General features: G+C 33.6%; 1 protein-coding gene across 5 annotated transcripts; it reads left to right on the top strand.

Annotated features, from left to right (window-relative positions):
• The first annotated feature begins 2219 nt into the window (after window positions 1-2219).
• On the top strand, window positions 2220-6112 carry LOC148565988 (uncharacterized). Of its 5 annotated transcripts, XM_088486529.1 has the most exons (6): window positions 2283-2348; window positions 2438-3917; window positions 4987-5030; window positions 5204-5325; window positions 5430-5527; window positions 5632-6112. In XM_088486529.1, exon 2 carries the CDS (start codon window positions 2769-2771, stop codon window positions 3906-3908), a length of 1140 nt encoding a protein of 379 aa, XP_088342655.1. In that variant the 5' UTR covers window positions 2283-2348; window positions 2438-2768; the 3' UTR covers window positions 3909-3917; window positions 4987-5030; window positions 5204-5325; window positions 5430-5527; window positions 5632-6112. The 5 variants fall into 5 exon arrangements, with proteins under 5 accessions (XP_088342651.1, XP_088342654.1, XP_088342652.1 ...); XM_088486525.1 differs by having other exon boundaries at window positions 2220-3917; XM_088486528.1 differs by having other exon boundaries at window positions 2220-3917; window positions 5430-5534.
• The last annotated feature ends 6976 nt before the right edge of the window (window positions 6113-13088 follow it).

Below are 13088 nucleotides of genomic sequence, written 5' to 3'. Positions count from 1 at the left end.
TTTTATAAGTCAAAAAGCTTAAAAAATATATTTTTGAAGCTTCCCAAAGTCCTTAATGTTTAGAAATACATTTTACCAAAAAAAAACATGTTTAGAAATACATATTGTTGAATGAAGGTTTAATTCGTTTCGCGAAATTTTCAATTAGGTTCCTATACTTTTTTTTTTCTTTTAATTAGGTTCTTGCACCAAATTTTTTTTTTCAATTGAGTTCTTATATTTTTTTTATTTGAGTTTCTGCACCAATTTTTTTTAGTTGGGTCCCTATATAATTAAGTCAATTACTACCAAGAGAGACATAATTGAAAAAAAAAATTGGTGTAGGGACCAAATTAAAAAGGAAAAAAAAATATAGGAACCTAATTAAAAATTTTGCGAAACTATAAAGATCAACAGAATAATTAAACCTTAAATGAATTCACATTAAAAAAAATTATTGAAATTAATAGACCTAAAGAGTAGTCATTATTTTTTGGTAAAAAATTATTATTTAGCGTCTCTAATTTTAATGATAATAACTAATAGCTATGGGTGCAATATTTTATTAGGTGACAATTTTTTATTTATTCCATTCAATTTTTTTCTAATAATAAGTTGATTTGTCAATATTATTTGATAATTTTTTTAATATAAATAAACAATTATCAAGAGATAGAAACAAAAATTAACTCTGATTAATTGTTAGAGCATGAATATTCTCCAAGTATAAATTTCCTAATATATTCTTTCCTAGCATAATATTAAATATTTTTGGTCTTCCACTTCACTCGAAAAAATATATAGTAGAGTTGGACAAAATTTTATAAACAGGTGTATATTAAGTGTATCAGCAAAATTATAGTAAGTGTGATGCTAACCACTTCAAACATACTAATTCAGCCTCTTTTAACTTTATATTATTCAACAAATTTTCTAAACCATAAACCCTAAAATTATCTGTCCATGTTATACTTTTCTAAAGATAACATATCTCTTTGTTGTTATTATTATTATATTTAATTATTTTATTAACATTTATAATTTTATCAAGTTTTTAATTAATTTTTTATATTTTAAAAATTTGTAATTAAATCTATATACTAGATTAAAACTTTCAGTTAGATCATCTCATTTTTTTTAATTAAAAAATACTATTTATTTTAAAAGTAAATATTTTAAAATTATTTAAAAAATTTAAATAAGATTAAATTACACAGTTGATCCCTATACTTTAATAAAATTGTAAATTAGTCCCTACGCCAATGAAAGTCTTTGATTCTGCCAAAATAACGTCGTGTTTCTGACACTACCACCATTAATTTCAAAAACGGCTTGGCGGTGAGGCATTGGCAGACGTTATGGAAAGGGAAGAGGATGAGGAGCTTCCTGCGTTCCAAAATGGTGCGTTTGAGGTTGATGGCGGTGATGGTGTTGGAGCAGTGGAGGAAAAGACGTTGATGGATCGTAAATTCTTGGATCGGTATGTGTCTATGGGTGGGATCCAAAGACATACTATGAGGGATTTTTTTTTTGTGACTTTTACTATGAGGGATTTGATTAGTAAAATTGAGTTGTTAGAGAGAAGGATTTTGTTTATGATGAGAGAAAGATTTTAATTATTGATAATTTAAATATAATTGGAATGAATTGAATTGAGTTCATTCATGATAATAGTTCATATTATCGTGATAGTTTGTATAATTTTCGTTAATTTTAGTTTTTACTGTGTGTTCATAAATTTGATCATCAGCAATGATTTCGGCATTGTTGTTGTTAAAGTCGTATTATTGTTAAAGAAGAACAAAAATGCAAGAGAAGGAAAAAAAAAAGAGAAAAAAAAGAAGAAAAGAACATTTTAATAAATGTGCATTTTTTTTATGATAAATGTTATTAAAGACTTAATTACAACAAAATTATATTTTGTACAGAAATTTAATTATAAATTTTTAAAATGTAAAGACTAATTTGTAATTTTAGTAAAAAATATAAAAATTAGTGATATAATTTAACCTTTAAATAATAATTAATAAAGATTTAATTATAAAAATTTAATTATAATTTTTTAGATTCCAAAATTTTGATTAACAAAATAATTAAATTTTATTGTTATTGCGTCGTTGTTTGATAGATCACCTTTTTTTTCTCGAGCATAATGAAACCAGTAACCCCCAAGCCTTGTAATTTATTTGGTATATACGTCCAATTCATAAAATTGATAAAAAAAAAAATCAATAGAACCAAGTAAAACGGGACTGGAGTCTAGAGACCTTTCATTAGTATGGGGGGTGTTAGAAAACTTAGACAACAGCGAAAGTGCGAATCACTAAAATGTTGTCGTCCTCAACCTCAACGATCACTTTGATTTTTAGGTATTCTCTTCTCCGAATCCCTAATTTTGTTTCCTTCCCTTCCTCTTCATCCCTTCACTCTCATTCTGAGCCCCCATCCCTTCGTGAAGTTCATGAAGCTGTTGATTCCTTCACTCGCATGCTCTCTATGCGTCGCCCTCCATCCATCATCCAATTCACCAAGATTTTGGGATCTCTTGCCAAGACCAACCATTTCCCCACCGCCATTTCCCTTTTTCAGCAATTGCAAGCCAGGGGAATCGCTCCCGACTTGGTTACTTTGAACATCTTAATCAATTGTTGTTGCGCCATGAGTCGTATGACGCTTGCTTTCTCTGCTTTCGCCAAGATTTTCAGGATGGGTTTTCAGCCTGATGCCGTAACCTGAAAGGCCTCTGTCTCTGTGGGGATGTTGAAAAAGCACTGCACTTTCATGCCACAATGCTGGCTTATGGATTTCACTTCGACCAAGTCACATCAGCTGCTATTCAAGTGTTGAGAAAGATCCCACGGTATGGCATTGCTCCTAATGTCTTCATGTACAGCGCAATTATTGATAGCCTCTGCAAGGATACACTTGTAAGTCAGGCTTTTCATTTATACTCTAAAATGCTTGCTAAGGGAATTTCTCCTAATGTTATCACATACAGTTCTCTCATTTTTGGATTGTGTCTCGAGGGTCAATATAAGGAAGCCATTGATTTGTTAAGTGATATGGTGCTTAGAAACGTTACTCCAAATGTTCGTACCTATAGTATTTTGAACGATGGGCTATGCAAGGAAGGAAAGATCAAAGATGCTAAGAGTGTATTGGCAGTAATGGCAAAACATGGTGTGAAACCAGATGTAGTTACTTATACCAGCTTAATGGATGGATATTGTTTGGTTAATCAGGTAAATAAGGCAAAATATATATTCAACACAATGGCCCAAATTAGAGTGTTACCCAATGTTCAAAGTTACAGTATCATGATTAATGGCTTCTGCAAAAGTAAAATGGTCGATGAAGCCTTGAATCTCTTTGAAAAAATGCGTCGCAAGAACTTGGTTCCAGACACGGTAACTTACAGCACTCTTATTGATGGCTTGAGCAAATCAAAGAGAATCTCCCGTGCTTTGGAGCTTCTTATCGAGATGCATCATAGAGGTCAACCCGCTAATGTAGTCACTTACAATTCGTTGTTGGATGGGATGTTCAAAAACCAAGAACCTAACGAGGCATTTATGTTATTCAATCAAATGAAAGAGTGTGCCATTGATCCAGATATATTCACTTACAATATACTTATAGATGGCCTATGCAAAGGTGGAAGACTTATAGATGCAAAAGAGATTTTTCAAGATCTTTCCGTTAAAGGCTATCGTCCAAATGTGAGGACATACAATATTATGATCAATGGGCTCTGCAAAGAGGGCTTGTTTGAAGAAGCATTGGCACTCTTGTCAAAAATGGAAGGCAATGGTTTCTTACCAGATGCTGTGACTTTTGAAACTGTTATCCGTGCTTTGTTTGAAAAAGATGAGAATGACATGGCGGAGAAACTTCTTCAGGAAATGGTTGCTAGAGGCTTATTGAATTGATAAAAGAAGGTAAGATACATCAACTCAAATTGAAATTGCATCTCATTGTTGCTGAATATGTATCATAGTTTTGTAAATTCTGTGTCTGTCGGGTCAGAGGACTTTGGCAATGCCATGACATCAATATAATTTTGCACTTTCGATTTTTGCAATTGCTATCATCCTTTTTAATTCCACTACTTTATTGATTCTTTAGATTATATTCCTAGTTATAGCTTACAGATTTAGTGTTTAAGATCTGTTTATAGCAATCGAGTGTTCTTTACTGTTATTCTCTGAGATCATATATTTATCATGCTACAAACTAAGCAAAACTAAAATGATTGAAAATTTTGTTTTGTTGTTTGTTCTCTGTTATTCTGTTGTGCAACTTATTTTTCCGTAACTTTGTAGGTACCAAATATATATATATAATATCAAACTAATTCCTATGACTGTTTTATCATAAGCAACCATGAGCTATTGTTTATTTGATTGAATCCTCTGGGAATTGTCGTAAAAGGAAATTTAAGTAGGTAATAAGGATTTATTCTCCGGCTATATAGTTTTCACTTCCATCTTAAAAATAAACCCACCTTCTAAAATGCATGTCCCCTTTTTTCATCAACCTAAGCAACATTGAGTCAAGGTTAATATGGTTCATTTATCTCAAAATTTTTGGCCATTTTCTTAATGCTACTCAGTTGTATTGCGTGGAAATTGCTTCTGTTGAAAATATGTACATTATGAAGTATTTTTTCGGAGAATGTTTTTCTGTTAATTCTTAGATAAATTACCTCGTTATTTCTTGTGTAGACATTATTCTATTGTCTCTGTTTATTAGCATTTTGAAAAAAGTTACTAGCTTTGAGTTTTGTTTTGTGGTGTTTGAGATGGGAATGTTAAAACTTAAAAGTGAAACAATATAGAATTCTTTGGAATTGCAGTTGATTTTATTTGGTAAATTTATTTGCATAATTATTGCATTTATTTATTTATTATTTATTTTCAATTAGATGTTTGACTATGATATAGCTTTATTGCTGAATATTTCATATTTATGAAACTGATTTTGATCTTGTATTGGTGGTTGACTTAGGTTGAGGCTTGACATGGCTTTCATCCTTGTTTTTTTTCTCAAAGGTAGAATTTCATTTCATGAAAATTAGGATTTGGGTCCACGATGGACCACTTACAATACTAAAAGAGAGATTTCCCAACAAAACTTATCTAAATCAGGAAACAACATTGAAAGGGAAGGAAAGAGTAAAGTGAAAACTTCTTCAGACATTTCTAATCTTCTTCGCATTCCTCAGTTGAGCAAGCACGCTTGGAATTCTGATTCACTCCTTCTGGCTCGTTCAAGGACACAAGCCTCATCGAACTCTTCACCGTCAAACATGAATCTGTTGCGAGCCTTCCATATCTCCCACATCAGGTTTGCAGCTTCTCTCAATTTCTTCACGCCATTTCTGCTTCTTTTCAACTTCTCAGTTAACTCTATCCACTGTTGCCATACTTCTTGGTCCGTTTGACTTCCAGGGGCTCCAATTTCGGATCTGAGCCAAGTGGACCATGACTGACCACAGCTAATTATGCAGTGTTGGACTGTTTCTTCCATCGCGGTACATCTTCGACAGGTTGGTGGTATTGTTCTGATTCTTCCATGGAGGTGTTGGTTCACCGGCAATCCCTTGTGCATTACTTTCCAGAGGAAGATTCTTATTTTCGGTTGCACTTTCAGGTCCCAAATAGAAGTCCAGAGCTTCTTCTGCTGGCAGTGGAGTGGCATCAGATCGAGTGGAGGGTGGTAGAACTAGTGCGCCAGTAAATATCCTGAAGCCACGGTGTAGCAACCCTTTTTCTCCCTTGGCCAGGTAACTGAATCTTCCCCTTCCCCAATTTCAGTTTGTAAAATATTCTGTGCAATATCTGTACTGAATTGTTCTGCAATGAGCTGTTGGTTCCATTGCTTGTTTTCGTTTAGGAGTTGATTAACCCAAATTAGTTGTGAGTTAGTAGGAATTAACATCTGAGTAGATAATGCTTGTTGATTTTTGATCCAAGAGTCCTCCATTTACATATGGGTAAATACCAATCTACCATGTTATATGTATAAATTTAACTGGCTACACATTAATCCAAACTATGCTGAAGCTCTCTAGTGTGAATTTTCCTTTATACTTTGTTTTGTATTTGGCCCCTACGGAATCAATTGTGAGACACTAGAGTTCTTCTCAACTAATTTGGTTTCTTGTTGAATCCATACTCACTAGATTTTAAACTTCAAAAATCACTTCATCTCAAACGGATGAAATATTGCTGTTGCTATAAATTTTGCAAAGCCAATCTTTGCATTATAATTTGGTTCTTCATTTATATACTTCCATTCTAACTTTGTGTGGTGCGTGCTGCATAAAACAGTTGTAGACTTAAGCAAACAGTACTCCAAATAAACATTTGATACTGCGAAGGGAATAATTTTGCTTTATGGTGAGAGTATATGATATACAATGTGTTTTGGATATTGCAAGTTCATCAAGAGTTGTTTGAGACTCTACAGAAAGGGAAAATTTTAATATAGTTAACCAATTCTTTGTTCATTTTCACTGACATACAAAATGGGAGCTCAAGTTGAATAGTATTTTTTATTTTTTATTTTTTATTTTTTTCAGTTTTCGTTATGCAATCTACAATGCAGTTCTTTTCAGGTTTTACCATTTGTAGGCATAGGTAATTTAACTTTTGTTATGTCATTAAAAAGTTGCGATTCTACCTTGGAGCAGAAGAAAAAATGGTTAACTAAATTAAAAATTTTGGTGCTGGTAATTGTTGGCGCTATAAATTGTGACCGCTAGTATATTTTATATGGAGTATTTATTATGAAATGTAAATATAAAATTTACTAATATTATATGATAATTTTTTGTGTCAATATTATATGATAATTTATTATTTATTGTTAATTTTCTAGTATTAGGTCCTGCAAGATATCATAGGTTAAGTTTCACCTAATCAATTTATAAGAAGTTATTATATTGTTTTACATGTAACTAATTTTTTATATTATTGAAGTTGAATTATATTGTTTATTATTGTCTTATATATTATTGAATTTGAATTAAATTAATAATAATGTCATGTGACTTTAGATATAGTCTAGTTAATGCAATATAGTAGAAACAGATATTATAGTAAAAACATGAATCACTAATATATTTCTAGTCATGAGAACAAGATATTTGAGTGTTTTTCTTTTCCACCACCTCAATACATCAAATCTATTAGAATCTTTGGTTACATCATCTTCCAAATACCTATCTATCTTATTCTTATTGAGTTTACTTGGCTTTATTTTCTATGTTTGCTTCCATTTTCTCAAAGGATCTTTAATCATATCGCTATCATTTTCACTTATCTTTAAACTAAAATTTGGTTCGATATCTGAAGAAAAATTAGCATTGAGTGTTAGCTAATTTTGCCTCCAAATACTAATTTTCCCTGCACATATCCTTCTAATTCCTAATTTTCGATCATCGTTCATTCATAATTTGTCTCCAAATAATTTTTATCACCATCATTCAACGATGGTGAACACTTTCAGGACTCCAATAATAGTACTATACGTCTGGTATCTTCGTACCTTTTTTTGTTCTTTTCAAATTTAATACTCATGCTTTACTTTAAAATTTTTTGTTTGGTAAATTTTTATTTCAAAAGTCGATTACATTAATTTTTGTCAATGTGACTTACTCAGCCACCATAATCTATGCATGTTATGTAATTTTTGTCATTATAGTACGAATTCTATGTTATTATTTTTATCGTATTTGTTATGTATATAATGATATTTAAATAAATTTTCCTTCACGGAAAGTTCACATTCACGTAGAGCAGGTATTTTAATTTCTGTCTCTCCATTTATTCGCGGGGTTGATCCTAAAATTTTGCGGATACCTATTAGCCTTATTCAGTCGTGAATAATCCCAGCAGGTATTTACAGATGTAAGTTGTTTTGCCGAATATACAACTATGTAGCGATTTAACTATTCATATTGTTATGCAGCAGAGGCTTAAACCAAATGACAATCATATTGCCTCTTAATAAAGTTACACCAAATTCAAACTCCAGCTGAGACTGAGGAGAGGTTTGAGTACTAAAACCTCAAAGTGTGGGTGTGTGAGTAGTGTAATGACCAAAAAGAAAAAAAAAAAAAACTACTATTCAGATTGTTATAGAATTCATATCTAAGAATACTATCTTCTTCCAATTCTGCAGAATCTATTCTGCTTTCTTTGTCTCAAAAAATGTTAATATATTGAAGATACTATAATATTGATGACGTGAAATCTCATAATATATTCTCATCGAAGCAAGCAAGCCCCCATCCCAATAATAATAATAATAAAATTTCAGCATCAAATAAACAAAGATTCATATACATGAATTTTGTGGCTAAAATTTTTATATATGAATAATTTTAATGTGAAATACAAAAATATTTGATTATTTTGGTGTTTTATACGGTTGTGGTAGTAGCACAAAACATTCGTAATATTTTATAATAAAAAATATTATTTTAATAGAAGAAATACAAAACGTCACTAATGGTTTGTACATAACCATAGTAGTGTTTATCACATGGTTTGGTTCATCTTAAATGATTTCACCCTTAATAATATAATATTAAAAAGAAAAAGTTCGAATTTTGTTGGACTATTAATCTTAAATAGAGTAGCAGCCAACAAAACAAAAAATTTGGAACACCAAAACGAACGAGTCTCGTTGCACTTGATAACAACTAATAAATATCTAAGTATAAATTTTTTAATATTCTTTCCTAGCATAATATTAAATATTTTTGGTCTTTCACTTTATCCAAAAAAAATATATAGAATTGGACAAAATTTTATAAATAGGTGTATATTAAGTGTACCAGCAAAATTATGGTAGGTGTGATGCTAATCACTTCAAACACACTAATTCGACCTATTTTAATATTATATTACTCAACAAATTCTCTAAACCATAAACTTTAATTATTCTATTAGTATTTATAATTTTATCAAATTTTTATTTAGATTTTTATAATTTAAAAGTTTGTAATTAAATTCATATACTAGATTAAAATTTTTAATTAGATCATCTCTATTTTTTTTGTTAAAAAATACTATTTGTTTTAAAAGTTAATATTTTAGAATTATTATATTTTTTTAAATAATGACTAATAAAAATTTAATTACAAACTTTTATTTAATATAAAAATTTAATTGTAATTTTTTTAATTTTAAAAACTTAATTAAAAATTTGATAGAATTACAAAGACTAAAAAAATAATTAAATTTTTATTATTATTATTTGATGGGTCACCTTTTTTCTCGAGCATGATGAAACCATTACTCCCCGAAGCCTTATAATTTATTTGGTATCTAGGTCCAATTCATAAAGTTGATAAAAATAAAACAGGCGTGGAGTTTGGAGACATCTAATTATTATGTCGAGTTAATAGTCAAAATCGTCTCTGAAAGATATCCCGATTTTCATTTTGGTTCTCGAAAGATAAAATTAATCGAAATCGTCCCCGAAAGATACACGACTTGGTCACGTTCGTCCTTCCGTCATCTCTCTCGCTGAGTTGGCAAACGGTCGCTTACGTGTGTCGTTAACGGCCAGCGTGGCACACAAGCAAAACGACGTCATTTTGATACAATGCTCTCCCAGACTTGAAACGTTGTCGTTTAGTATTCAGAAGAGAGATTCAAATGTTGCAAAGTCTTACTCCCCTCTCATATCACCATCTCTCTCTGTTTCGCTAAAAAACGCATCGTCTCCCTCAAGGTATGCCTTAAGCCTTTCACACAAGTTCTGAACCTGCCATCAACATTCGTTAGTGTTGGTTGACGATCACAATAGAGGAGTTGTCGCTACTGGACGCAGAGTTGATCTTATCCTGGAGCAGCGTTGATAGTGGAAGAAGCCATAGTAACGGTGGAAGATAACGATGAAACTTTTTGCATGATTTTTGAGCTATAATGTGGTATGATGTATTCCTAATGTTGCGATCTTAGTATTTGTCTGATTTAGACTAGGGTTTGGGGTGAGCAAGGGTTTGTGTGAATGTTCTTTTATCATTTTAGTGTATTCGAATGTGTTGCTTTAACTGGCTCTGTGATGGTTTTTAGTTAGGAGTGTTTGATTTTAGTGATGGTTCTGTTGCATGTTCATTTTGGGGTAATGGTTGATTGGTACAAAGGGGGTTTAGTGGTTGGTGACACTTAGAGAATAGTTGTTGCTGCTCTGTTTCTTAATAGTGTTTTCGTGTTTGTAATTGTAGATAGAGGGTCCTCCTATGACATTTGTCTTTCACCATGGTGGGATGTTTAAACAGGAGAAGGATGGAGACATGGTATATGAACCTGATAATACAGAGGTATTGATGGGTGTTGGCGGAGACACACTCGATGTGTTTTTTATTAGGGGTTACTTTAAGGAGCTAGGATACATTGAAGCTGGAGACTGTTAGTGGAAAGTTCCTGGAGTTCCCCTTTCGTCCGGATTGAAAAAGTTAGTGATAGATGCAGATTTGCTTGCAATATGCAAGGACTGTAGGAGGAATCAACATTTGATCAACCTGTACTTTGAAAATTGCATCTCACAGTCATGTGTAGTGGACAATATGGAGGAAGATGTATTGTTTTTGGAAGCAAGAAGTAGCAAGAAGAAGAATACTTCCAAGGCTAAGAAGCACCATTCTCAACCTGCCAAGATGCCCCCTACAATGCCCAAGAAGCCAACTTCTCAACCCACTAAAGCAGCCTCACAGCCCAGTAAGCCTAATTCGCAGCCCATTAAAGCAGCCTCACAGCCCAATAAGCCCAAATCTCAGCTCACCAAGGCAGCCTCACAGCCCGGTAAACCCAATAAGCCCACTTATCAGCCCACCAAACCAGCATGTAAACCCATGAAAACTACCTCTCAGCCCTTGAAGGCTCCCTTGTAGTCCACAAAACTCCACTCTCAACCCACCAAAATCACCCTTCATGGCAAGACAATCCCACCTCATTCCAAAGCATTATCTCAACCAGCCAAGAACTCATAAACTAATAAGAACAAAGGAAATACTAGTGGGTGCAGAGTCACTAGATCTGAAAGATGTGTAAAGGAAGGTCTTATTCAAGAAGAGGATTCTCACACTCATGACTCATATAAAAGTGGTGAAGATGAGTTGTACTGGTCTCCCAAAGTTGTAGGAGACAATTTGTATAGCAGTGACAGTGATACTGACAGCGAAAAAGGTGCACCAAGAAAGAACAAGAAGTTTGAAGCCAGGGAGAAGTATCGGCCTCCTAAGTCTAGATTAGGGGACAAAGAAATAGACACTGATGACTCAAGCTATGAGGGGTTTGAAGATGAAGAAAGCTCTGACTCTGGTATGTTTAGAGTTTCCTTAGTGGTATTGATTTATTCATTGAAAGGGCAAGTGTTTTATATCATTCATGTTTTGATTTGGCAAATGTAGAAGGAGATGATGATGATCTTAATGGTGCCTTAGATGCTGACTCATGGCACTCAGACGATTCTGGTAAAGAGTTAGACTTTGATGAAGACTCGCCAGCTATTTATCCTCAATTTAATGAGAAGACCAAGTTTGGAGACCTGAAAGTTGAGGTAAGTATGACTTTCAAATCAAAAGCTGAATTTATGCAAGCTACTAGGGACTATACAATCCAATGGGGTAGAAATATTTTATTTACAAAGAACGATAAGGTTAGGGTTAGAGCTGTTTGTAAGTCAGAAGATTGTCCATGGGTAGTCTATTGTGCATGTAACAAACAAGACTTATCTTGGCAAATTAAAACTCTGGTTGATAATCATACCTGCCCTAGAAGGAGGAAAAATAGAGCTGCCACCCAAACTTGGACACTTAGTAAACTAGTGCCTAAGCTTAGGAAGCATCTGACTATGAAGCATCGAGAAGTGTATGATTGGTTTGTAAGAAAATGTAATGTGTACCTCAATAGCACTTGCATCACTGGGGCTCTGAAAGCAGCTAGAAACGTTGTGGAGGGTGATGAGATAGCACAGTATGGGCTGGTTTGGGATTATGCAAATGAATTACTAACTAGCAATCCAGGATCCACAATACAAGTTGGTGTCATCCCCATGCCTGAAAGTCTTCCTCTGTTGGAGCAGTTCTATGTGTGTCTTGATGCTTGCAAGAGGGGGTTTAAGGCAAGATGTAGACCCCTAATTGGGCTAGATGGAGCGTTTCTAAAGACACTGCATGGGGGACAAATACTGACAGCATGCGGACAAGATGCAAACAATCACATTTCCGTGATTGCTTATGTGATTGTCAGTATGGAAAACAAGGATAATTGACAATGGTTCCTAGAGCTCCTGCACAATGATCTCAGAGACTACACACAGAACAAATTCATCTCAGACATGCAGAAGGTAAGGATGAAATTGATGTACGATTACATGTTGTAGGGACTAATTTGATTTAATGAATATTATGTAAGGACTAATTTGAGTTAATATCTTTTTGGGTCTTGCCCTTGGTGCAGGGTTTAATCCCTGCCGTGTAGGAAGTGTTTCCAAGAGTTCACCATCGATTCTGCGTGTAGCATTTGTGGCGCAATTTCTCATAGCAGTGGGGGTAGCAGTGAGTTAAAAGACTTGGTGTGGGAATGTGCTCGGTCAAGGACAACAACCGGGTTTGATAGAAACATGAAGAGAGTAAAGTTGATCAACGAGAAAGCTTGGGAGTATCTTGATAAATGGCCGAAACAAGCATGGACGATGGCGCATTTCAATGAAGTTCCGAAAGTGGATAACATATGCAACAACGCATGTGAGTCGTTCAACGCAAAGATCAAGCACGAAAGGAGCAAGCCCATCCTAGCCTTAGCTGAAGAAGTAAGAAGAATCATCATGAAGAGTATGGTTGACAACAGGAAGAAGCTGCAGAACTATCAAGGACTTCTCCCTCGTGTTCAACAAAGTAGACTAGAAGCAATGACAATGTTGTCTCGCCATTTGGGCTCCTCAGTGGTCTGGTGATGAAAAAGAAGAATTGTACGAAGTGCATGGCTGGCCAACCAATATGGTGGTTGACCTGGGCAAGCACACATGCACCTATAGGTTTTGGTAACTCACAGGTAACAACTTCCAATGAATTTGATTTAATTAGTTGA

This window comes from Arachis ipaensis, chromosome B5 (assembly GCF_059453495.1).
Source record: "Arachis ipaensis isolate K30076 ecotype BB chromosome B5, ASM5945349v1, whole genome shotgun sequence".
Lineage (NCBI taxonomy): Eukaryota > Viridiplantae > Streptophyta > Magnoliopsida > Fabales > Fabaceae > Arachis > Arachis ipaensis.
This window is presented reverse-complemented; position numbering and strand designations above follow the sequence as displayed.